Source organism: Trichogramma pretiosum, unplaced genomic scaffold, assembly GCF_000599845.2.
Source record: "Trichogramma pretiosum strain Unisexual culture from Peru unplaced genomic scaffold, Tpre_2.0 scaffold54, whole genome shotgun sequence".
NCBI lineage: Eukaryota > Metazoa > Arthropoda > Insecta > Hymenoptera > Trichogrammatidae > Trichogramma > Trichogramma pretiosum.
In genome coordinates this window covers 963,461-988,074 of record NW_019641628.1, presented here as the reverse complement: position 1 = coordinate 988,074, position 24,614 = coordinate 963,461, and the positions used below count along the sequence as shown (strand labels likewise).

Genomic DNA, 24,614 nt, shown 5'->3' with positions numbered 1-24,614 from the left:
TTTTCATTCAACGTAACAAAAAAAAAAAATAATAATTCGCTTATTATACAATGCAACGATCTCCTCCCACGCGCGTGCAAATATTAATTCATCCGCGAGTTTTCGTATACGCGAACGCATCATCAAGCGCGTGCATATAAAAATAGTCCATATATCGCGTGTCGGTATACGTCTATAGCCGGAGATTGTTATAAGCAGAGCTGCAACAGGCGCGGTGATAACAACATGTGTGCTTGCGCGCACGAGCTAGGAGAAGCCACAAAAAAAAGAGGAAAACGGAATTAAATAAATAAAAATGAAAACGAAAAAATTTACGTATTACTCTTCTATAGGCGTGCCACGTCCAGCTCGTGTATACTCAGCTGCTACATTACATGTGTCGCGCGTATGGCACGTGCTCCTCGTGCCGATCGATTAGAGACGCAACATCGGATTGATTAGCCAGATTGGCTGCGCCTCGTTGTCTGTCTGTATGTGTGTTTGTGTGTGTTTGTGTGTGTTTATGTATGTATGATGTGCGCGGCCGTTGATCGCATTGTATAATAGAGCTATGCGCGTCCAGTTTAGACGTATGTGTGTGTGTGTTGGCGAATCAAGCTTTTCAATAGAACATCCGTGCGCCGCGCGACTCCGTTCTCTGTTGGCGGCAACGGCGGCGGCGGCGGCGGCTCTTTAGCTACGCGCAAACGAATACAAAATGTATATAGATATATATACGTATATATTATTATTATGTCGTCGTGCTGTGACGCACGAGGTCCACGCGGAAGCCGCGAACTCCGAGAAGCTTAGTATATAGCATAAGTAGTAGTCTTCGGCTCGACTCGACGAGAGGAGCACAACGCTCGAAGTGCTGCTGTGCTGTGCTGTGTGCCGTGCCGAGAAAATCTCTGTATTCTTTAAAAGTACAACAATCTTATATGAACACGGGCCAGTCCGGTCTCTCGTTCGGGCCCGCGCGCGAGCTCGCGAGTGCAGTGCTTCGAACATGACAGACCCGTGTCGTCTCGGGATGGCTGTGTCGCGACGGGCGAACGTTACTACATCGACAGAAATTACGAACTGTCAAACGTAGCAGCAGCAACAGCAGTTCCGACATTTGAATCGACCGAATTGCATCCAGCATCGTAATGCAGAGCGAGGAAGGACCATCCTGCACCAATGGTGCTGGTGCTGGTGCTGGTGCTGGTGGAGGCAGCTTCAATCTTATGGAGCAGCTGCTACTGGCCAAGATCGAGCGACAGAGCTGCAACGAGGCCAAGAGGCCCTGCGGCCGATGCTCGTCCTCCCTAATTCTGCGCGCCGACTCGCTCGACAGCCAGACGAGCCTCAACAGTCTGGCCTCTCTGCTCTCGGGCAGCGGCGACTCTTCGCGCTACTGCAGCTGCGACGACTGTTTGCTCGGTATCGGCGATGTCTTTCAACAGCAGCAACAACAGCAGCAGCAGGATAGCACCGATTCGACGACGAGTAGTAGTATAAGTCGGGCCAACGATCGGGCCCAGCGAAAAAAGGTATATATAGGATTGAATGACGAAATTCGCATATATACGGAACGCAGCTTATTGTGCGCTGCGTGGAATGTTTTTGCAAGCTGCTGCAAGCTCGCACTGCGGATTTTATTTCGGTCTCGCGACGGCGGCCCACGCGCATTCTTATTTTAAAGAAACCGATCGCTCCGTTCAAAATCGATTGGGCTATAGTGTTTACATTGTAATATCGATGATTTTATTCTGTCCATCTCCCGCCGCACGCACGTGCTGATGGTGCTGACTCGATTCAACTTGACTTTTACGACGACGAGTGTTATACGTATCCCCACGAGTAGTAGTCCGCGTTATCACGCGGGCCCCCGCTTATCGGCGGCGCTCCGTGGCATACAACACACATTATTATTATTATACACTGCCAACCACTGCAGCGCGAGGAGCACGCGCGTCACGTACGCTGCTGCTCTCCGCAATTGTTTGTAATGTAACACACAGCTACCGAAGCACACAGCACGGTAGCAGAGCGGCTCTTTTGAAATTTTCCGCTTCGTTGTTATTATTATCATCGTCGTCGTTATTATATTGTTATTATTATACGTCGATTGAAAAATTATGTAAAGCTTCCGCGATGCAGCTCGGGCACGCGCCGCACCTAACGTATGTATTGTAAGCTTCGTTGTTACATGTGTGTGTGTGTCGGCTCAACGACGATCGGCGATTATAACAGCCGATTTTGTATGCATACAGCCGATCGTGACGTGGATGGAAATAATCGAAAAATTGATAAACAAAAGTCGTTCGTCGTATTTCGGCTCCTCTGGGATTTTTCAAGATTCCCCACATTCTTTTTTATCTCGTGTACCTATACGATAGTATACCCGTTTCACCCGCTCTAATTTACGATCGCGCAGCGTTTATACGATACACTTAATTACAGCAGTTAACCGATCTTCTTTCTATATAAAGAACGCCAGTTATCGATACAGCCGAAATCGAGAGATCTTTTTTCTTTTGGCTCCGTTAAATATGAAATAACAGCCCCCCCCCCGTAATTCGGAGGCGCTTCTCGATCGTTTCCTGCGACTCGGCGTTGCGAAAGCTCGTCTTCTCGTTCTCGGTAATACAATCGGAGCAAAAAAGAAAAGAAAGGAAAAAAACAAAAACAACGACGCGCGTAAGCCGATCGAGATCGTTAGCCTCGTTTCTTTTCTTTTTTTTTCTTGCAAGCGGTACGTACGATATGTATTTCTGTCGTATCCGTCGACACTTTTGCACAATTGGCCGTGTATACGTTATATAGCGTTGCCGGTTTGCACGCAAGCTCCGCGCGCATTCGTCCCCCCGAGCGCGATATACCAGTACCGGCCCGCACCGATCGTCGTATTATGATGATACATAGGCGCGCGCCACTCCACGACGCAAAACCGAACCGAGCTTGTATGCGTGTAGCGAAAACTGCGACGCGGCCACGGCATTATTTATGCTCCGCCATGCATTTGTATATACGATTGTGTATCGCTTGTATTGTCGTGTACACGATGGCTTCGAGCGTGTGCGTTTGTGTGCACAGTCACAGGCGCGCGCGAGGAGTATAAGTAAACGAAATCGCGAACAGCAGAAAGAGAGAGAGAGAGGGAAAGAAAGAACGAGAGGAGGGAGGCCAAGACACAGTCGGTCATGCGGTCTCTGTTCTATTAGGGAGCGAGAATCGAATAGAAAAAAAAAGGAGAAGAAGAAGAAGAATAGAAAAAATCGCAGACTACCTGTATACGAACTATTTCTATATACGACACGCACACTGTACAACGTCGTTCTCGGAACCTCGTGTATTTGCTCTCTTCTAATTCTACACAGATGGAAAAAGATCGAGTACAGCAGCTGCTGCTGCTGCAACTTCTGCACTAGTGTATAATGCACTGAACTGTCGCGGTTAATTCACCTTATTATTATTGTCGCGCGCGCGCGCGGAGGGAAAGACGCTATCGCTATCGCGCGCGTGTATTATATGTGTACGCTCCGTTCCGTTCCGCGCGATATCGTGCAGCGGAGAGGCAGTACGGTGCAGCAGTCTCGGCCAGGCTGTGCGCGCCGCCGAACGTCATCTGGACGCGCGCGCGTGTATAATGTAGTAGATACAGTATACAACACACACCCGACTTCGCTTTATCCTCCTCTTCCTCTTCCTCCTCTTTTTCTTTCTCTCTCTCTCTCTCTCTCTCTCTGTCTTTCTCGTGAGTTCCCACACTCGCGCGCGGATCAGCAACACCAGTCTTGTGCGTATATGCGTGTAAAATACAGTTCGGCCCCGCGCGTCGCTTTATACGCACACGCGCATTTACGATCATCGATATAAAACGTGCGTATATAAATCGTGACGCGACTATAAGGTGTGCGCACGCGATTTCTTCCCAGTGTCGCGTTGCGAACTTCCGGATCATATAGTAGTGCTGTGTGTCGTTGCTGCCTATAAGGAACATTGTACACACGATCATGCAGGAACTGGCGGCCAAGCCGAGAGTCATACCGAGGATCGTTTACACGCGGCCGAGTTTCTGCAACGATGAAGAATCCGCCACGGCTGCTTGCACAATAAGTAACAGCTCTGCCGTCAGCAGTAGCAGCAGCAGCAGCAGTAACAACAACGTCAGTGCAGTCGTCATCGGTAAATTGTCGGCTGCGGCAGCAGCGGCGGCGGCGGCGGCGGCAAATCGAAAATCTCTGCAGCAATCGACTACGACGACGACGACTATAGCGCCGAGACATCGTAAAATCGCGCGAAGCCGAGTGAAAAGGAGCTGCTCGAGGCGTCCCTCCTCGAGATCGTCCAGCTCGTCCAGAAGTCCATCGCCGGCGGCTGCCAATCATGCCAATGACAATACGAAGCGAGTGATAATTAGCAATGGCAGCGACAACGACGCGACCGGATACAGCCAGTACCTGCTGCAAGTGCCGCTGCAGAGCTATCAGCAGCAACATGGAGCGCCCGGTCAGTTCGACTGGAGCGACAACAGCAACGACGATCTCAGCTCCGAGTGGGACTCGGATCAGAGTCTGAATTATCGCGATGAAAGTAACGAGGAAAGTATCGTTGCTGCCGATCGTCATCATCCGGTGCAGGACGAAGCCGAGACACGGAATGATGCTGACACAGCTACCGAGGTTCCTCGCTTACCCGTCAAGGTGACACGCTCTCTCATACCTCCGATGTGATTTTTTTTCTAATTCCTCCCATTTTTCTCTCTCTCTCTCTCTGCGTTGCGAATGTTTGCGGTACTTATTATATGTACGTTATACGGCGCCGATAACCCGTAGGCCGCCCCGCAAAGGTCATTGACCGCCGACCTCTCCGAGTAGTAGTATTATAACGCGATGATCTACATACATATAATAAAGAATCGCGCGACCTGCCAAACGTATTTTTAATTACGCGCGTAAGACGTGTAGGCGCATTTACATATTCCATAGCGAGCCCCAGTATATAATTCACGAGTAACGATCGTTGACATTCTTTTCTTTTTGTATTCGATTGCAGTCCTCGGGATGGAGAAAGCTCAGGAGCATCGTGCACTGGACGCCCTTCTTCCAGACGTACAAGAAGCAGCGTTATCCCTGGGTGCAGCTGGCCGGCCATCAGGGCAATTTCAGGCCGGGCCCCAAGCCCGGCACCATCCTGAAGAAGCTCTGCCCCCAGGAGGAGGCGTGCTTTCAGCTGCTCATGAAGGACGTGCTGAGGCCCTACGTGCCCGAGTATCTGGGCGCGCTCGAGTTGCGCAGCGAGGAACAACAACCTCCGGCCAAAGTCGAAGCGGCAGTGGAAGCTTCTCAGACGGCCACGGATAATCATAAAAACAACAATGTCAACAATAACAACATCAACAATAACTACAACAACAACAACAATAATAATAGTAATAGTAATAGTAATGGCGCGACGGGCTGCAAAGACTCGTACCTGCAGCTGCAGGATCTGCTGGCGGACTTCAAGGAGCCCTGCGTGATGGACTGCAAGGTCGGCGTGAGGACCTACCTCGAGTCCGAGCTGGCCAAAGCCAAGGAGCGACCAAAGGTTCGTTTCCCAACATCCTAGTTATTGTTTCCCGTTGTAGACATTATAACTCTCTACTCTTTTTTTATTCGAACCTGCAGCTACGCAAGGACATGTACGAGAAGATGGTGCAGGTGGACCCGACGGCGCCGAGCGACGAGGAGCGCCAGCTGCAGGGCGTCACGAAGCCGCGCTACATGGTGTGGCGCGAGACCATCTCGAGCACGGCGACGCTCGGCTTCCGGGTCGAGGGCATCAAGCTGGCCCAAGCGGGCTCGTCCAAGGACTTCAAGACCACGAGGACGAGGCAGCAGGTAGGCATGAGACAGAAACATCGTTTGTCGTTTTCCACGTACATATAAGTACGATGATAATAATACGACGACGAGAGCACGCACGAGAGCAGCAGCTGATATCGTGCACTGCACACGACGACGATGATGATGATGTGCGGCTGACAATGACAATTGATATGACTACTGCGGCCCAAGGCCGAAGTAATCAAGCGCTAATTTACGCTTTGGCCGCGGCTCGCGCGCGCAAATCCGTTCTCTCTCTCTCTCTCTCCACATGTATGATACTTACACAGTGCTCGAAATATATATCTCTATCTCTCTCCGTTTCTTTCACCAGGTCATGGACGCGATCAGGCGCTTCGTCGAGGGCTATCCGCACGCGGCCGGCAAGTATCTGCAGCGTCTGCAGGCGATACGCGCCACCCTGCGCGCGTCCAGCTTCTTCGCCGGCCACGAGGTGGTGGGCTCGTCGCTGCTCTTCGTGCACGACGCCAGGGCCGCCGGCGTCTGGATGATCGACTTCGCCAAGACTCTGCCGCTGCCGGAGCACCTCGAGCGCATCAGGCACGACGCCGTCTGGCAGGTGGGCAATCACGAGGACGGCTATCTCATTGGCGTCAACAATCTCATCGACATATTCAAGGAGATCGTTGCGGATGGTGTTGCTGCTGTGGATGGTGGCGTCGAAGCAGCAGCAGCAGCAGAGGCCGTAGTAGTCGATGATCACGATGGGCCGACTTGAGAATTGCCAATATAACGCGTAAAACGCGAGAGGTTTTCGCGAGAGGACGATTAGTATTATGTATCTTGTATTCATTGTGTACGAGCGAGAGTCGATGATTGTGTGCCTTTTGTGCAAATCCGTGTGTGGCCTACCCTGAGCGCTTGGAGTGTCCGCGAGTGCGCGTGTCTCGTTTATTTCGTATCAAAAAGACATTTTTTATAGATTAAATTAATATAAATATGATATAATGTAACGGAGGAACGATGAAATTCTGGTCAGTGTGTCAGTTCGCATCGACGCTTTTGCGCTCGGCAGTAATGTGTATAATAACACACGCCTGTGTGCGGTGCAACTCGCGCGCAGTGCAGCAGCATCTATATAACGTGTAAACAAGTATTTGCTCGACGCTTATTATATAGCATACACACATGTAACGTACAGGCTCTGTACTAGCAAAACAATAATACCAAAGACGCAGCGAGACGGGCTGCAATAATAATAACCCAGAGAGAGAGAGAGAGACGCGCGCGCGGCGGAATGTGCTCTCGGCATGGACGATGATGCCGCGCGGAGGAGCATTTCCTCATTATGTGTACAAACACCGACTCGCAAAATATAATAATGTAATAATGATGCCACATTGTGTGTACAATACGTGCGGCCCCGGGCACGCGTGTGCCTTATATGTATAGAGATACTACATGTGCGATTGGCGTGTAATGAGTCGCATCGTTCATAAGTTTTTCTTTTTTTTTTTTGCTACGAATACATTCTATCATCTCTTTATAATTCATATACACACACACAGAACTCTTCTCGTTAGAAGAATCACCGCATTGCAAAAGCATCGAATGGATTTTTGCCATAAAATATATATCTTTTGTATGAATGTTATATAGTAATGTTTAAATAGTCGAATTTTCTATTACACGAATAGATTATATTTTTGTGTCGTACGTTTAGCTCGTAGATTTCGAAAGATTATACTGAAAAAGAGTCGTGAAATGCTGTTTACATAATTTCTGAGTAAAGTATACCGTTGTTCAACAAGAATTTGACCAATTATTATTAATTATTCATTTATAAAGAGAAAAAGTTATTAAAATAACGAAGCGTTGTGTAATTTAAATTTTACCAATTTTTTTATTCTATACACATGAATATTACCATTTTTATACATCTTGTGATCACCTAATGATAGAACATAAAATCGTCGTTTATTCTAATACTTCATCAGTCTACTGGATCTCATGGAAATAATTCACGCACGTCTAAACTTAACTCTCACTTTCACACGTAAACTTATATCTTTATTATTTATAAATTTATTTACCTCGTACTATAACTATATTGTTTATAATTACACACCGACACTGTGAATTAGATTACAGTTCGACGGCAAGCTTTAGCTCAAAAATATATCTTCAACTTTCTAAATATGTACACTTTAATCAAACGATAAGTAGCATTTAGTTTATTGAGCGCCACCGAACGTCGAGTTTCTAGAATTTTGTACTGCCTGTCCATCACTTTGCTGAGCTTGTGCTGACTGTATAACTACGTTGCTCTGACCGGCCTGTGCAATGCTGGAAGGCGCGATGACTCGAGCGTACACCGCACCACTAGCGGTCTTCAAGCCAGTCGGCGGAGATATGACTTTCAACCCGTGCAGGGTTTTCAAATTCAGCAGTTGATGACCCGGTAAAATAATTGGCTGTTGCTGTCCGGCTTGTGATGTGTTTGCCTGCTTGCCGATGACTACGTTTCCCGACGCCGATACATTGACGGTTTTACCTGCGCCTGGACCCGAGGTGAGGACGATTGGCTTTCCCGCCAACTGGGCGGTCACCATGCGAACTTGCTGCGAAGATTGCAGCTGGGCCTGAGCTTGCGATAGTGCTTGAGCCGATTGCGAGCTCACGATGATCTTTTGCTGCTGTTGCTGAGATTGAGCCTGCGATACGACCTATGAAACGCCAATTTATTATATTCGATCGAAAAATTTCCCCTTGTCTTTATTATTATTATTTTTTTTTAATCGAGATGAATTCCCACGACTTACCTGATATTGTGTCTGAATTACTTTGCCACCCGATCGGGCTTGGTTCGTCGTCGCCAGTTTCAGTCCTTTTTGCGCCAACAGGCTCTCCACCGATATCAGCTGTCCGCTCGAGCCGCTGGTCGTGAGCATTTTCGCCAGTACCTTTTGATGCGACTGCTGCTGCTGTTGCTGCGGCGATTGCTGAATTTGAACCGCGATCGGCTTGCCGCCTATTTGCGCGATAATTCTCTGCATGTTTGGCGTAGACTGTTGACCCTGCTGCGAGGTAGCCAGTACGCGCTGTTGAACCTGACTCTGGGATCCCGCGTTGACCGTACTTTGAGCGGAAGACTGAGCTTGCGTCGTCGAGGCCGAAGGCGCCTGTTTGATGAAGATAGTTTGGCCGCTCAAGCCGTGGCCCGTAAGCAGCGACTTTATCTGGTTCGAGCTCACTAAAACGTGCAGAAAAATAATTGAAATGTTGACTCGTAAAAAAATTTTTAAATAAAATGAAACAAAACAAACCCAATTTAATTTGCGACGTTAAAAGCGTCTTTCCGGACACCGCGTGAGCTTGCTGTTGTTGTTGCTGCTGCTGCTGGTGCTGTTGCTTGAGATTCGAGCTCTGCAACAGACTCTTGCCTGGTTGTGCGGTAATTATTTGAGCCTGGCTTTGAACCGATTTGCCACCAGTGGAAAACAGGGTCGTCACGCTCGTCGACGGCTGAGCAGAAGTTTGCAGGACCGAGTGCCCCGATAATCTGATCGTTTGAAGACCCGCCGAGGTCGATACTTGTATCTGTTGAGGAGTAAAGTGCTGCTGCTGCTGCTGCTGCTGCGCCTGTGGCTGATTCGCTTGCAGCAGGCTCTGCGTACCACCGGATTTACTCATCGCCACCGATTTCACGCTGGGCAATTTCTTTACGGTCGATGTTGGCATATTCGTAGTTACGTTGGTCAGATTGTTGAAATCTGAAAGATTAAAATTCGTTGAGTTAATATTGAAAAAATTACTTCGCGACGAAAATGTTCCAAAGGTCGATTTTTACCCCTGCTCGCGTTGACCGTGTGCTGTTTGGGTTCGATGACCGTGCTGATGACAGTGACGGGGCATTCCTTCGAGGGCGTCATCGCTTGATTCGTCAGCAAGCTCTGATTATTCAAATGTTGCATATTGACGCTGGGCATCAATTGGGCATTCGCGCTGCTGTTCGCTGCGGAAGCTGCCGCCGACAAGGTATTGGTCAGGGACGAGGACTGCACCTCGGTCGACGTGGTTGTGGTCGTCGTAGCCGCGGTCGCCGTCGTGATCACGACGTGATGAGCGGGCGACGACTTCGCTTGCTGCTGCAGCTGTTTCTGTTGATGTAAAACGAATTGCTGCTTCTGTTGTTGCGACGCCATCGTGCTCTGTTGCTTTTGTTGCAGTGCTGCAGCGGCGGCGGCTGCGGCATTTTGCTGTTGCTGCTGCTGCTTTTGTTGCTGCAAAGCGGTCAACTGCTTGTGTTGCGGAGGCTTGCTCGGAATAACGTTGACTATTTGCTGTTCGGCCGCCAAGGTACTCGCATCGACGACGACAGCGGCGGCGCTCGTTACTTTTTCCTCGATTTTCTTTGGTAGCTCTTTCTTGGCCGCCACCGCGCTGCTACCAGCGGTGCTGGCCTGCGAAGCGGCGCCTTTCTTCTCCTTCTTCGGTGTGGATTCTTTGGCCGTGGACGACGACGCTCCACCAGCGGCGCCCGAGGAATCCTTGGCCATGTTTTTGCCGGCCTGCGCGGCTTTGCTCCTCGATGCCGAGCTCGAGCTCTTCTTGTTCTTGGGCACGCCCTGCAGCTGCTGATGATAGAGCTCGAACTCGGACTCGGATCGGGCGCGATGCAGATACAGCCACTCCTTGCGCTTGGGATAGTAGCGAACGCACGGGTCGTTCTCGTAGTGCAGCCGATCCAGGGCGCCCGACACGACCGAGTTCAGATTGCTCTCCTTGTCGTTGGCGAATATGTCCTCGTGGATGTACTGGGAGTCCTTGAGCAGCATGCATATGTCGGCGCGCGTACCCTCGCCGTTGGGCAGTCGAGCGGTCGCGTCCCTCACCAGAGCCAGGATCGTGACGAAGTTCGGCCGGTCCGGCACCAGGAGCGAGTGGCCCCGGGCCTTGGTCAGGGCCGAGCCGGCGTTGTGCTGATAGATGCCCTTGACGGGCCCCACCACGCTCGAGTAGCCGTGCATGTGATACGTGTAGGCCTTGTGGGGTGCCGCGTAGCGCATACGCTCCTGCTGCCGAAAGACCTCCTTCTCCTCGGCCGTGGACGGCCTGACCTTCCAGTCTGTCGGGTAGAGGGCCTGAGGCGGCTCCCACTCGGGCTGCAGACTGGCCGCCAAGCCGTCGGCTATGCTCTGCCCGTCCGGCAGCGCGGCGTTGTCGATCATCGACGCGTCCGGTAGCACGACGGTCGTCGCGGTGATCGACGACGACGACGACGGCGTCAGCAGCGACGACGGTAAAGAAGGTGAATTGACATTGGAAGCAGCAGTAGCAGCATTAGAGGCGGTAGCGGTTGTGGTTTTCAACGCGAGACTCGTCGACAACGACGACGACGTCGTTTTGATCGGCGACGCGGACTTGGGCGCCACCAGTATGTCCTTGTACAGGAGAAACTTGGCGCAGAGCACGGCGAGGTGATTGTCCGAGTCTCTGCCGGCGCCGATCCAGGCGTAAACGCCCTGGCCCTTGTTCTCCAGGTAGGGCACGAGCTCCTGGTCGTTGCCCGTCGAGAGCGGATCCTGCGGGTAGACCATCTCGCCGGCGAGAAAGCTCAGCGCCAGCGGCACCAGAGCGGGCCAGGAATGAAACAGCGAGTACCAGTCGTTGAGCGGAGATATGGGATTGTCCTGCCACAGCATCACCGAGTCCGTCATCTCGCTGACGTTGAGCCGATAGGCGCCCTTGGACATGAACAAGTCGCGCAGCAGCGAGAAGAAGCAGGCGTGCGTCTCCTGCAGCAGCTCGTCGCCGTTCATCACGATGTCCTCGACCAGCGAGTCCGGCAGGTCCTTCTCCGGGATCGCGATCACGTTGCCGTCCTCGCACTTGACGTTGACGTCGGCCAGTATGTCGATGCCGTCGTCCAGCTGTATGGGCAGCTGCATCATGTCGATGCTGTCGAGGTCGAGCTCTTCCTTCTTCACCATGTCATCGTCGACGACGGGCAGCTGCAGCGACATGGGCAATTGCAGGCTCTCGGCGATGCTCAGGCTCGACGCTGCCGCCGCGGTGGCGACGTTCATCTGAGATATGGACGACACGACCGCCGACATCGTCAATGCGTCCGCGCCATTGGGTGCTACCAATTGCAGCTGCGACATCGGCATCGACAATTGGCCGCTCGGCAAGGTCAAAGTGGGCTCGATCTCGTCGGCCGAGACGATACCGGCCTCGAGCTTTATGTCGCCGTCGTAATCCACGCTGTCCAACTCTTCCTTTATTTCGACGGCCATAGGCGAGGACATCTCGTTGTGATCGGTCTCCACACCGCTAAAAGTATAAAAATAATTGAATATATTTTTCTGCGGTTACTTGCTGATTAATACTCGGCCACTTACTCGTCCATAATCGTAGAGGGTGGCTGATCGGCGGGAGGCTCGATTTCGTACTTCTGTATCGCAGTGGCGATCTCGTACTTGTGCTCGTTGCAGTCCTCGATCTTAATCTCGCACTTAACGTCCGGCACTTCGCTGGCAAATATGCATTCCGGTGGCTTCTCGTCCGGCATCTCGATGGCGTTGTGCCGCAGCTCGTCCGCGCTCGGCAGGGAATAATCTCCGCTCGTGTGGCTCATCGCGTCGCTTTCCATTTTCGGCACGAAATTCGGCGCCGCGACGCTGCTGCTTGTCGCGGGTACTTGCTGAGGCTGGTAAGGAGTCTCGATTTTGATGCGCTTCTTCGAGCCGGGCTGACGCGGCGTCGAGGTCAACTTGTGCTTCTGACCCAACTGGGCTCGTTGCACCAGATCGGGAAGCGATATACTTTGCGTATTTAGTTCTGGATTTGTCTGCAAAAAATATAATCATCGTTTGTCAGTGTAATCATTGCGCATTTTATTGCAGTCAACAGCGTTTTGAAGAATTGCATAGCAATTGAATGATTTCTTACATCCCCTCGCGCTCTCCTTTTTTTGTGAGCGATCAGCATAGCTTTGTAGGATTCTTCAGAGGGTTCAGGTATCATGGCAGTCGATGCCATGTTTGGACTGAGTGCACTATTCGGACCGCATTCATTACCTAGCCTTTGCAAAGTTGAACAAACCGGCCTCAAGGTGTCTTCGCTTCCATTGAATAGTGTGTTTCTGAATAATACAATTTATTTTCATCGCAATTTACTTCTTTTTTTCTTAACATACTTATTTTTAAGAATAACTTACTTTAATTGCATGGCACGAGTTGTTAATAATTGCTGCAGTTTTTGCTCTTTTGCTGCCCGCTTTTTTCTCCTTTGTTGTTGCTTCAATAACAGCAACTGCTGCTGTAATTTACCTCCTATACTTGGTCGTCCTGGTGTCAAAAGACAACAGCCGTCATCATCGTCATCAGAACCGCCACTGGATGATTCAGTGTCTAGACCAGAACTGGCAAGGCCAGAGCCCAATTCTGCATTTATTGCGTTTAGTTCTTCTTTGTAGCGACGCTGTGCTTGTTTGTCAACTAAAAATTGTTATTAATAAGTTCGAGAAAATATATCAACATAAAGTATAAGCAATGTTAATTTACCTAATGTTGGCATGGGTTTCTTTAAATTTGATTTTATATTTGAACGCTGAGTAATTTGGCCCATGTAACCTTGGTTATAAGCATTATACAGTAAATTTGCTCTTGACTTGAGTATTTGTTGAGTTAGTTCATAAGATCTCTTCCGTTCTAAAAATATAGACTTTTTTCTCCTTGCTTTCTTAATCATTGAGCGTATTTTTTTCATGTCTGGTCGAAAGTAACCAGCAGATAATTGATTATGGAAGTCGTCTAAAGGAGTAACACCAAACCTATGAGTCTCTCTCTTGAATAACATATCCAGAGTCTTATCCAGCTCTGCCTCAATATTGCAGTCTTTGGGAAAAGTTGGCAAGAAACTATACAAAGATTCTTTTTGGCTTTCACTCAAACATTCATCCCAGAATTTAGGGTAATCTAACATTTCTTTAAATATAGCTGCATGCTCGCACAAGTCTTGTGGTAATTTAACTTTAGTTCCGCCGGCTATACAAGTCTCCCACTGCTGTAATTAAATAAATTATGAGAGTATTATTTTTTATATTGATACATAGTTCTAAAGCATAAACTTACTTCTTCTGGATGTTCAACCACATTACTTTCGTCTTCATCTTCATCCATAGAGGAATTAGTTTCTGACGTTGTGGTTCCTTGATCATCTGCACTTTCTTCACCGCTGTCTGTGGTAGTGCTGGTTTCGCTGCTTTCTGTACTACTTTCAGTACCCCCTGATGCCTGAGACAATTCTTCATCTTCATCTTCCTCTGCTCCAGAATCACCATTAACAGAACACTCTTCCATCTGCACCGATAAAATTTTAGAGTAAAAACGTATACTTAGGATTGAAGAATATAGAGTTCAATTCAGAAATATAAGCTGATGCTACTGAAAATTTTCCACAACAACTAAATTATGTAACTTGTTTCTACTAGAAAAAACAATAGCTTGTGATTTTTCTTTTATCTATTCAACAAAGTTTGATAAAGTTTAAAGTTTAATGAGTAAACACGAGTCATTTCTTGGTTTTAGCAAAATAATCTTAAAGGATGCAATTGAAAAAAACACTTGACAACGAGTTGTGGCCAATGATCAATCAAAGCTTGCATTCCATAACAATTCTCAATAGTAAACAAGCTGTGTCATCTGTGCCACGATAAAAACCTTTGCCAGCACGTTCACGGGAACCTTATCAAAACACGAGCTGGGAAGCTTGTCACTGGCACTCGATTCCTCGTCAATCATCACACAAACATTGCAAAGTACACAGAATTATGAATTCATAGCAGTAGATAACGATTTCTAACCTCCATTACTCCCACTTTGTGTAAACTCCGGTCGCTCTCTCGTCCTTTTGTTATTTTTATGTGTTCCTCGCGCGGACAGTGTTTTTTTTTTTTATTAAAATAATTGCAGCGAGTGACGTGCAGTGCAGTGCTGTGTTTTGCAGCAGCGGCAAGAGTTACATTGCCAAAATATAATGCCAACCATCGGACTGCCTCCAACGGCAGTTCTGCCAACGCACGCAGGGTCAAGGGCCAATCGCGAGCCCGACGCTGAAATCATTCAAAATTCAAATCTGCGCTCGCGGGTAAACAGCAAAGAGAGAGGTTTATTCCGCGCAAAAGGATCAAGAAATACGGCAATTTATTTTAATGAAAATATCATTACTTTTATTGTACGAATATAAACATTATATAATAAGTTACAAGCAACATCACGTGCAGACATCAACATATATAAGGTTTACCGTGTGGTTTCCGATAATATTATAGAAAACATTCATTGTGCAATTTCAATAGAATTACTTAATATAATAGTAATATGTACATAGTTTTTTTTCTTCATTTTATAAAATTTCACATATAAATACGTAGCGTTTAGCTAATAAAAAAACCATTGTTTAGATACTGCTGCATTTATTTTTAATTGTTAATTCTGTAAAATAGAGCTTTGTAGTTTTATCAATAATCATTTCGGATTTTCATGTCTCACCAAGGCACATTTTCCATTTGAAATTCAATACTTTTAGTACTGGCCAAGATTAAAAAAAAATAATTTATCAAAATTATTGAATCAGCTATCTTACTTCACTATTGATTCGCATCAGATTTCTCTGATGGATTTTATACACTGTATTTATGAATTATTTGGGAAAGATATTAGATTCTTTGTTTTCGCTCAACGAAATCAAAGAGCCATTGATAGTGTAGCATAGAAAAATATAAAATAATAAAAATTCTTTTAGCCAAAAATCATCACAGACAGTCTTTAAACTTTTATCCTGATCAGCTTCTGTCTGATTTGGTCGTACAACACAAAAGTTTATCATTTTCTTACTTCTGCTGTTAAAACATTGGATATAAAATTGAGCTATCATTTAGAAATATACATGTACATATTCACTTACACATTAGTGGCTTTCAATTATTCTTTGTCTATATGAGTCTGTAATCTCTCGGTTTTCAATAGAATGTTTGAAAAGAACAAGCACTGTATGTAGCACACGTACCGGTAAAACATTTTGGTCTATTTATTCGAGAGAAGTAAAGAAATGAAACTCACTATTTTTTCATTTGAGCATTTGGTTACGTTATTTTGTAACCTAATAATTATTTCTGTTCATAAAAAATCCTATGACTGTTTTTTTACTATAACATCTATGATTGTATAAAAATAATTCTGTCTATAGTTCAGAGGTCGAAAATATTTTAAACTAAAATTTTGATTAATAAAGCTATTGTGATATAAATATATAATCAATTTGAAGTATGCCTTTGAATTTATATCAATCAAGGCACCTATTATTTTGTAATATCAGAGAAGCCTTACACCATATTGTAAAAATTGTGATAATTATCTGTGAGACAAATATTACAATAAGAAAAAGCATAATACTGCAGCTATAACACATTAAATTTTGTGTGATCATTACATAGTGCACCAAGCATATATTAGATAATGCAAACGCACAATCTAGGATCAACCATACTATAAATCGCATACAGTAATTTGGAAATCGGCATACTGCTGCAGAACGATTCGCTTGATTTCTATCCTAATTTAAATTAAAATGACTCTTTGTTAAACTGAAAGTTAGTATCAATTATAAAAAGTAACCATACAGAACTAATGTAATACAGTAACACTAAATAAATAATTCATAAGAATACAAACGATATATATTTTTTTAATTCTTCGTGTTCATCTTTGAAGAATTGAAGATCTAGGACTTGGTTAACTTCGTACGATTTGCGGCCACCGTAGCTAGACAAGCCAAAGCTTCGAGATCCGGGGATTCACACCATGCTGAAAATATATTAAACCATGTTATAACAAATTTTGATAATTTAAGTAATTAAATGTTATGTGTATGGTACTTTTGTTGGTCGACTGTATTTGATTATTAATTGGCGGTTTGTTAAACATTGTATTTCTCGTGATATTTTGTTTCCGTGCTTTTCTCTTCTGACTTCCGACAACTAGAGCTTTTTCCGCTTCTCTCTGTGTATTTGATTTCAAATCTGCGACGCGTCCATATGATAAAGAAGCTTCATCGGAACGCTTTTTTGTACTGCTGGAGTGTCTTTGCGTGGTTTTCTTTTTCTTAGTGCGTTGTTGTTTTTTCATTGCTTGAAATTCTTCTAAACTTAAGGATGGCAACGCTTCAATTTTTTTCTCCAAATTAAAATCTCTAAAAATATAAAAAGCGAAATAAAATTATAAAATTTGAATTATGATGTGGACTCAAACAATGGGAAAAAATTCCAAATCTAAAACTTACTCTGCTTTGAATCGTTTACGTGACATCCAACTGCTATGGCTGTCAGCTCCTCCAGTTACAGTATTTTCCGGTTTTGATGCTTCTAATTTTCCTTCAGCACTACATGAATAGAAATTGATATATTATTAGTAATCTATGCGTTTGATCCTGCTGTAAGTTCTTATAATTAAAAAAGTTTACCCTTGCACGAGATATTCTAAATCACCACGAGAATTGGTCCCTTCGCTACATAATGAGTCAGTTTTTTCACTAATGTTCGACGATATAGAGTTTCTTCTTTCGTGATTGTGCTGTTCTATGCTATAAAATCATTGAGTTCATACCTTTAATAACACCATTTTTCTGAAAAAACTATTTTTCACTTACTTTGTCGGATCAAGAATCGGACGTTGTTTGATCTGTTGAGATGCCACCTCAGCTGAAAATTTTTGGTAAACTGTGCCATTGCTCTCATCTTCACAAATTTCTTCATTAACTGGTTCATTATCCGTAATAGTCTCCTCTTTAACTTGACTTATATTCTGTAAAATAATAGTGATTAATTCTAATAAAAGATTGTCTTGAATGTAAAATTTTAAATGACATTTAAAAAATAACATACTGTAGAATTATTATTTGATTCTGGTCCATTGTGATTTCCAAATAAATCAGCCTTACAATCTTCTTTCAAACTAAAAGAAACAAGTGGGTCTGCAAATCTTTTTTTTGGCGGTTTTGGGCATTCTAAATTATTATCAGTTTCTTCATCCGCTGCACCAATTGAAGAAGAAGGACAATTTTTTTGAGGTGTGAACAAGGAACTCAAACCACCTATTTGAGATTCATCAGCCAATTTGCCAGGTTGAATGAAATCCTCTTGTAATTGGTTTTTATTTGTTTCAGTCTCTAATTGTAAAAGATCCCCCTTTTTATTTGTTGGTCTTGTGTTTAATGTACGAAGAGGTGGAGCTGGTAGCTTGTACCATTTAAAATCAGGATTAGCATTGAGAAAAGCATCTTTGTACTAAAATAATTATGATATTGATCTGTGTAAATAGGGTTGAAAATTAAAAAAAAATCATTTAATTTTAATTTACCTCCTGAGCTAAATTAGTATAAGCTTGTTTTTGTTCATCGATAAGCATAGCCCACCATTCTCCAAGAACCCGTGTAACAGCTCGATTTTCCAGATGAGGAAAGCCAGATCTAACAGATGCCCGATGTCGTTTACAAAAAATTAGAAAAGCATTCATAGGCCTTCTTGCATGGTGTGCTGGTTCAGGCCCTTCGCTCTCTTCCTCCTAATAAATAGTTAAAAATATAGTTTCAGAATAATCATAACTGATACTATTACTTATCAAGTTTTAACGGTTTAATTTTTATTCATTCACTTCCAAAGCGTTTTTTAATACAAAATAGAAAAGGTTTTACTCAAAAAAAAAAAACATTGAATGGCACAATCAATAATTGCTATTTATTCAGTAAAGCAAAGTACCGAGTCGTCGTCATTTTCGTCATTCAATCGTCAGCGTTATGTGGATAGAGCAAAGTCGCCAAGAAAGAAAACGAGGAATACGAGGAAAGAAACCGACCATTTTGAAATGACGTTCTCGCAGCAAAACACAGAGCACGAACGTATAGTCTCGAGGTGGATTAGCTATACATAATTGAAAGAAAAACAAAAAAGGCAGCGGCGACGGCTGTAAAAATAAATCCGCGATCGCTGCTCGCGAGGACGATGCAATGTGCACTCGGTGAACCGACCGTAATCGGGCAGGAAAAATTTCATGAAAATCGTCGCGAAGCCAGTGGCATATCTCGCAGTGCCTATACATAAAGCAGCGCTCATTCATCTTATGTATATGTTTCGCATGCATACAAGCACACATATAGATGTATCTGGTACTGTCACTTTGACAGCTGTTTGCTCGCGAACGAGTTTGTATGTAAACAGAGCTACGAGACAGCTGAAAAATGTCATCCTCGCGGAAATCCATGCACCAGGTGGATTGCGCACGAAATCATCGATAATGGGAGCGGACGAGCGACATTGCATTCGTGAATTATATCGCACAGGCAGCGAAATGTCAAAGTCAAAGTACGCGTGAAGGCCGTGTACAAATCGCGACTACTGCACTCTCACTTTTTTGACTCGCTGCTAAACATTGCGATGGATGCAGCTGCAAAGCCTCCAAGATCGCACGGACTTTTTTCATGACAAACATCAAACTCTCGGATGTCGCATCGACGAAAACAAAGGCAGAATCGTCATTGCGATGATCTTTCAAGTTACCCCTGGAGAAAAATGGTAAATAATACGTGCTGTTATTGCAGCAGCGGCCCCCGCACGGCGATGAATCGCGCTTGCGGAAAATTCGAGGTGTCCACGATTTGCACCCTCTGGACATGAGATCGAGATAGACGATGTTCTCGTTATCCAAGAAAAAAAAGGCGAGAAATTCGGGCTTTTTTTTTTTTTAATTCTCGTCTACTCACTTTCTGCTGATGTTCGTTGGCAGCCATGTTCGGTTCGGTACTGCTCTACTGCTGCTCTATCCGTACTGCAGACTGTGACTTTTTCGTTATGTGTGTGTTGTATACTTATCGTCGTCGTCGTAGTCGCTTCTCGCTGCGGTCTCTCGACGACTATAACAAGTTGCAGGCAGCAGCAACAGTGGCGGAGCTCACTTTGCGGCCTCTTATCCATACGTGGAATACGTGCTCCTTCGAATATGAAAGTTGGCCGGCTAACTGACTATAATGCAATTATCAATGTAAAATAATTTTCCTAGATTGAAAACTTTGAATCGAATCTCGATTGCAACAAGCTCGTATAGACAGTTGCACGTTGACCAGCTACAGTAAACACGTAAAGATTCAAATTCTCATTGTTTACTTTTTAAATTGATTGAAAAAAAGAATTGTTCGGAAAAATTTATCCAATCGTAAGTTATTTTAAGCAAAAACTTTTGTCTACAAAAACTATATTGCAATTAGTAAATTGTCTCGAATGAAATCCGATTTGAAGTTAGCACTGATATGAAAACGACTGCTCCATCATGTTGCCGGAAAATCTTTGTTCGAATTTTTGAAAATTAATCAGACTTACACGAGTTTGTTTCTCAAAAAATTTAAAAAATGTATAGGTGGTATGGCCTGTAATTTATTTCTTTAAAAATTAATTTGTGTATCAACATTCGAGTAAATTTTACAATTAAAAGTATCTGTAAGCTCCAGTGGCAATGATAAAATTGGGTAAATTCATACGCGGAAAGAGTTCGAACAGAGAGAAAGAAAAATATGTTATGAAAAAATAGAATGTTCGAGATGATGCGAGGAGATGAAGGGAAAATTGATCGACTTTCGAAAGAAACTCTGAGTTGAGAATAAACCGTTACTACTTTATTGATATTTGAACACGAGACTACCAGTTGAGCGTTCTCTTGACGACTGACTTATATACTACAATAACTCTTACATACTACAATAACAAAACTTAAAACTAACGGTACTATTTACATTATTTACAATTTAAACGGTGTTTGCCTCGTCGATTCATTCACAATCCGGAACATTCCGCCCGCCTTCGCCGATATTAGGCGAATCATCTTCTGCTGGTGGTAGAATGCTAAGTTTGGTGACAGGTCTTTTGAATACAGACGTGGCAGTTTTCACTGATACCACTCGTACCAGGCCATCCTTTCCAGGGTGAACTTGAGTTATGCGTGCGAGGGCCCATTTGCACGGCGGCGTCAATTCCGATCGGATCACGCATAACTGTCCGACGCGAATCTGGGTGTTGCTCTTCTGCCACTTTGGTCGATGTTGTAGCGCCTGCAGATATTCCGAGGACCATCTCGTCCAAAAATGCTCATACATATTTCTCAGCATCTGTAGCCGAGAAAGTCCGGAGATGGACAAATCGAGCGTCGACGGTTCAGGTATGGTACATGTTGCGGTGCCAATGAGAAAGTGCGCGGGTGTCAGCGCCGTGAGATCCGTTGGATCGTCATTGATCGCTTGCAATGGCCGCGAATTGAGACACGCCTCTATTTGAGCAAGAAGAGTGGAAAATTCTTCAAACGTTAGACGCGTATCGCCTATTATCCTCTTGAGATGGAATTTCGTGCTTTTGACCGCTGCCTCCCAGATCCCTCCAAAGTGTGGTGCTGCTGGTGGATTAAAACGCCACTCCGTGCCCTCGTTACTCAGCATGCGTGCCAGTTTTTTCGGCTGCTTCTGTGCCTGGGCAAATAACTCACGAAGCTCTCGGTCGGCGCCAATGAAATTCGTTCCGCAGTCACTTGAGAGAGTGGCACAAATACCTCGACGAGCCACGAAGCGCCGGTACACCATCAAAAAATCACGCGCCGAGTAACCAGATGCCACTTCCAGGTGAACCGCACGCGTAGCCAAACATACAAAGACGGCGATATAGCCCTTGAAAGTAGCCTTTCCTCTACCTCTGGAACACTTAATGTTAATCGGGCCAGCATAGTCGACTCCGGTGTGAAGAAACGGTCGGCTCTGTTGCACTCGGAGGGCAGGGAGATCACCCATAAGCTGACTCGTTGGAGTCGCTCTATATCGCCAACATCGTATACAGCGACCTATTACTCGTTTAACGAGCGCGCGACCTTGAGTAATCCAGAAGCGACGTCGCAAATAACTCAATGTGAGCTGCGTTCCTCCATGTAGTGTTCTGTCGTGCGCGTCGCGAGCCAACAACAGTGAAAGGAACGATGTACTGGGGAGTATGTACGGATGCTTCTCATCATAATGCAGCAACGAATTCTGCAGTCGACCTCCCAGCCGCAGTAGGCCCTCTTCATCGAGAATCGGGTGCAGCCGTAACAGTGCACTTTTTCTCGACAAGGGCACAGACCTCCGTAACGACTCGATTTCCTTAGAAAAATGAAGTTCCTGCACCTGCCGAGTCCAGAGCTTGAGCGCGCTGTCTATCTGAGCTGGGGTCAGCTCCAGCGTCTCACCTGACCTGAGCCTTCGCGATCTTCTTTTTCTTCTCTCTCGCAAGCGCGCTACAAATTCCATACATCTCGCTGTAACGCGCAGCAGGCGATTGAGACTGGAGTATCTCTTCAGCATTTCACTCTCCTCCGGCCCGCGGCTGGCGATATGCACCGCAATCGATCTGCATTCAAGCTCTGTGTTCGGCAATTCTTCGTTCATGTCTCGAGGCCATGGGTCGCCCGAGCTCGTTATTATGTCCGGTCCGTCCATCCAAAGTGAGGGTGAACACAAAGCTTCCACCGGTGCTCCGCGCGAGGCGATGTCAGCGGGGTTCTGCGTCCCCGCGATGTGGTGCCAAGAGGCTTGAGGCAGCGTCGTCTGGATGTCCGACACTCGATTGGCCACGTATGTCTTCCACTGTGTTGGATGTCCACGTATCCAGGCCAGTGCAATGGTCGAATCAGACCACAAGTGCACCGGAACGTCGACCATCGACATCGTATCGACGACTCGCCTCATCAGTTGCACGAGCATATGGGCCGCGCAGAGCTCCAGTCGTGGCAGCGAAACTTGCTTCAAAGGTGCGACTTTTGTTTTCGATGTAAGAATGGTGCAGCGAGAACTAACGTCGTCGATCGCTGTTCGTACATAAATTACAGCACCATAGGCCCGCTCCGACGCGTCAGCGAATCCGTGAAGCTCCAAGACAGTGCCTGGAGTCGGTGATAGTCCTATCCATCGAGGTATACAGACTTGAGTGAGGTTCTGTAGGTCCTTGACAAGTGATTGCCACAATGCTTGTAAGTGCGCCGGAAGTGGATCGTCCCAGGACAAACCTAAAGTCCAAAGGCGCTGTAGAAAAATCTTGTACTGGATAGTCAGTGGCGATATCCACCCGAGCGGGTCGTACAGCTGTCCAATAAATGATAGCGCTTTTCTCTTCGTTATGTTCTCCGTTGGCGGATCAGCAATGGTGAAACGAAAACAATCCTCGTGCGGTTGCCACGATATCCCCAGCATGCTTACCGCCTCACCTGCATTCCAATTGTATTCTCGAGCGCCCGCTAATTTCTCGGGAGGAAATGACTCCAATAAGCTGGGGTGGTTGGCGCACCACTTGCTCAAGGGAAATCCGCCCGCCATAAGAAGATCCGCAAGCTCGCGCTGCAATTCGCGAGCATCCTCCAGCGAGTCGGCTCCTGTAAGTATATCATCCATATACGCACTATTCTTGAGAACTCTTGAGGCCGCAGGGTATCTCGCCGATTCGTCACTCGCCAGTTGCTGCAGGACTCGGATTGCCTGATATGGCGAGCTTGCAAGCCCGTAGGTAATTGTATTAAGTTGGTACGTCTTCATTTCCTCCGTCGGCGCTTGCCTCCAGTAGATTTGTTGAAATCGACGATCACGCTCATCGACTAGTATTTGGCGGTACATTTTCTCTATATCTGCCGAGAAGACGTATCGGAGCTTACGCCAACGCAGCATGATGTCGAAAATCTCAGTCTGCAACTTAGGTCCGACGTGCAGACAATCGTTCAAAGTCGCGCCATTATCCACCTTGACTGACCCATTGAAGACGACTCGCAGTTTGAATTTGTCTCCGCTCTGCTTCAAAACTCCATGATGTGGTAGATAAAATTGCTCACAAGCTGCTTCATTGGCTACACGCAGTTCGCTCATATGATTGAGCGATGTATATTCGGACATGAAATCTTCGTACATCTGACCCAATTGCGGTTGCTGAGCAAAGCGTCGCTCCATTCGCTGCAGCGTACGTTGCGCGACCAATCTCGAGTCTCCGAGCTTGGCTGCATCTCCCTTGAACGGCAGTCGAACGATATATCGACCATGCTCGTCTCGTCGATGTGTCGCGACGAAATGCTCTTCACATTCTTGTTCCTCTTTCGTAAAAGCAGTACTTACAGGTGCAACATCCTCCTGCTGCCAAAATCTTTCCATGAGCTCGTGCAGCTCCGTATCCACTCCGATCGTGTGACTGGCGATCGTGGGTGACTTCTGCGCCGCAGTAGGTCGAGCGTCGGTAGCTCCGGTTAAAATCCAACCCAGCTCCGTCGCCTGTGCGATGAGAGTCGAATCTGCTCTTTTACGGAGTCCTCCTTTGATCAGCGCAGGGAACAGATCAGCACCTATGATGACATCTACTTTGTCCGCTGCTTTGATGTTGTAATCTGCGAGTTTCAGTCCAGCGGCAAAGTCTAGTTGATGAAAAAGCTCGTATTGTGGTGTGACGTAGTCCGATAAATGCGTTAAAATCAACGCTTGAACCGTCCACTCCTTTCCATTATCGAAGTGCGGTCGAATTGAAATCAATGCTTGATACTTGGCAGTCGCACATCGCGCACCGCCAACTCCGGTTACCGGGACCAGTGCCTTTTGCCGTGATATGCGCAGTTGCTGCGCGAGTGCCTCCGAAATAAATGTTGCTTCAGAGCACGGGTCGATGAGGGCACGTACTTCCATTGTACGTTGAGAGGCCGAAACGATGATTCGCGCCGTGGC

The 24,614-nt window shown here is 46.1% G+C and overlaps 4 protein-coding genes across 6 annotated transcripts in view; 1 reads left to right on the top strand and 3 right to left on the bottom strand.

Moving 5' to 3' along the window:
- Nucleotides 1-7,684, top strand: part of LOC106654338 (inositol-trisphosphate 3-kinase B) — a 42,366-nt gene extending 34,682 nt beyond the window's left edge. The window contains exons 5-8 of one of the 2 annotated variants that reach the window (XM_014374150.2): nucleotides 3,987-4,670; nucleotides 5,023-5,556; nucleotides 5,637-5,849; nucleotides 6,169-7,684. In XM_014374150.2, coding sequence (XP_014229636.1) covers nucleotides 3,987-4,670; nucleotides 5,023-5,556; nucleotides 5,637-5,849; nucleotides 6,169-6,573 — 1,836 coding nt within the window. In that variant the 3' untranslated portion in view covers nucleotides 6,574-7,684. The remainder of the gene's footprint in view (nucleotides 1-3,986; nucleotides 4,671-5,022; nucleotides 5,557-5,636; nucleotides 5,850-6,168) is intronic. The other variant, XM_014374151.2, reaches the window with a different exon arrangement.
- Nucleotides 7,302-14,927, bottom strand: LOC106654330 (nuclear factor related to kappa-B-binding protein). Its single transcript, XM_014374139.2, has 10 exons — nucleotides 14,665-14,927; nucleotides 13,934-14,161; nucleotides 13,364-13,865; nucleotides 13,018-13,297; nucleotides 12,750-12,942; nucleotides 12,200-12,648; nucleotides 9,646-12,131; nucleotides 9,122-9,568; nucleotides 8,618-9,048; nucleotides 7,302-8,521 (listed from the first exon to the last, which is right to left on the bottom strand). The coding sequence occupies exons 1-10, from the start codon at nucleotides 14,668-14,670 to the stop codon at nucleotides 8,030-8,032; spliced, it is 5,514 nt and encodes a 1,837-aa protein (XP_014229625.1). The 5' UTR covers nucleotides 14,671-14,927; the 3' UTR covers nucleotides 7,302-8,029.
- Nucleotides 14,928-15,083: 156 nt separating this feature from the next.
- LOC106654329 (transcription factor Sox-11) lies at nucleotides 15,084-20,257 on the bottom strand. Of its 2 annotated transcripts, none has more exons than XM_014374136.2 (8): nucleotides 18,616-19,185; nucleotides 18,218-18,421; nucleotides 17,743-18,144; nucleotides 17,508-17,662; nucleotides 17,322-17,441; nucleotides 17,142-17,240; nucleotides 16,738-17,051; nucleotides 15,084-16,666 (listed from the first exon to the last, which is right to left on the bottom strand). In XM_014374136.2, exons 2-8 carry the CDS (start codon nucleotides 18,371-18,373, stop codon nucleotides 16,584-16,586), a joined length of 1,329 nt encoding a protein of 442 aa, XP_014229622.1. In that variant the 5' UTR covers nucleotides 18,374-18,421; nucleotides 18,616-19,185; the 3' UTR covers nucleotides 15,084-16,583. The 2 variants fall into 2 exon arrangements, with proteins under 2 accessions (XP_014229622.1, XP_014229619.1); XM_014374133.2 differs by lacking the exon at nucleotides 18,616-19,185 and adding an exon at nucleotides 19,617-20,257 and having other exon boundaries at nucleotides 16,028-16,666.
- LOC111693687 lies at nucleotides 19,797-24,575 on the bottom strand. The gene is made up of 2 exons (XM_023459091.1): nucleotides 20,522-24,575; nucleotides 19,797-19,875 (listed from the first exon to the last, which is right to left on the bottom strand). The coding sequence occupies exon 1, from the start codon at nucleotides 24,573-24,575 to the stop codon at nucleotides 20,676-20,678; it is 3,900 nt and encodes a 1,299-aa protein (XP_023314859.1). The 3' UTR covers nucleotides 19,797-19,875; nucleotides 20,522-20,675.
- Nucleotides 24,576-24,614: the final 39 nt, after the last annotated feature.

Bases quoted from the DNA above. Each gene is read 5' to 3' on its own strand.
- LOC106654330 (XM_014374139.2), bottom strand. The intron at 12,943-13,017 runs GTAAGTTATTCT...TGTATTATTCAG, and splicing joins ACTCGTGCCATGCAATTAAA to AAACACACTATTCAATGGAA. The intron at 12,649-12,749 runs GTAAGAAATCAT...TATTTTTTGCAG, and splicing joins AAAGGAGAGCGCGAGGGGAT to ACAAATCCAGAACTAAATAC.
- LOC106654329 (XM_014374133.2), bottom strand. From the start codon at position 19,643: ATGGCTGCCAACGAACATCAGCAGAAA. The intron at 17,442-17,507 runs GTAAGTGAAAAA...ATGATTTTATAG, and splicing joins CCGATTCTTGATCCGACAAA to CATAGAACAGCACAATCACG. The intron at 17,241-17,321 runs GTAAACTTTTTT...CTATTCATGTAG, and splicing joins TTAGAATATCTCGTGCAAGG to TGCTGAAGGAAAATTAGAAG.
- LOC111693687 (XM_023459091.1), bottom strand. From the start codon at position 24,575: ATGGAAGTACGTGCCCTCATCGACCCGTGCTCTGAAGCAACATTTATT.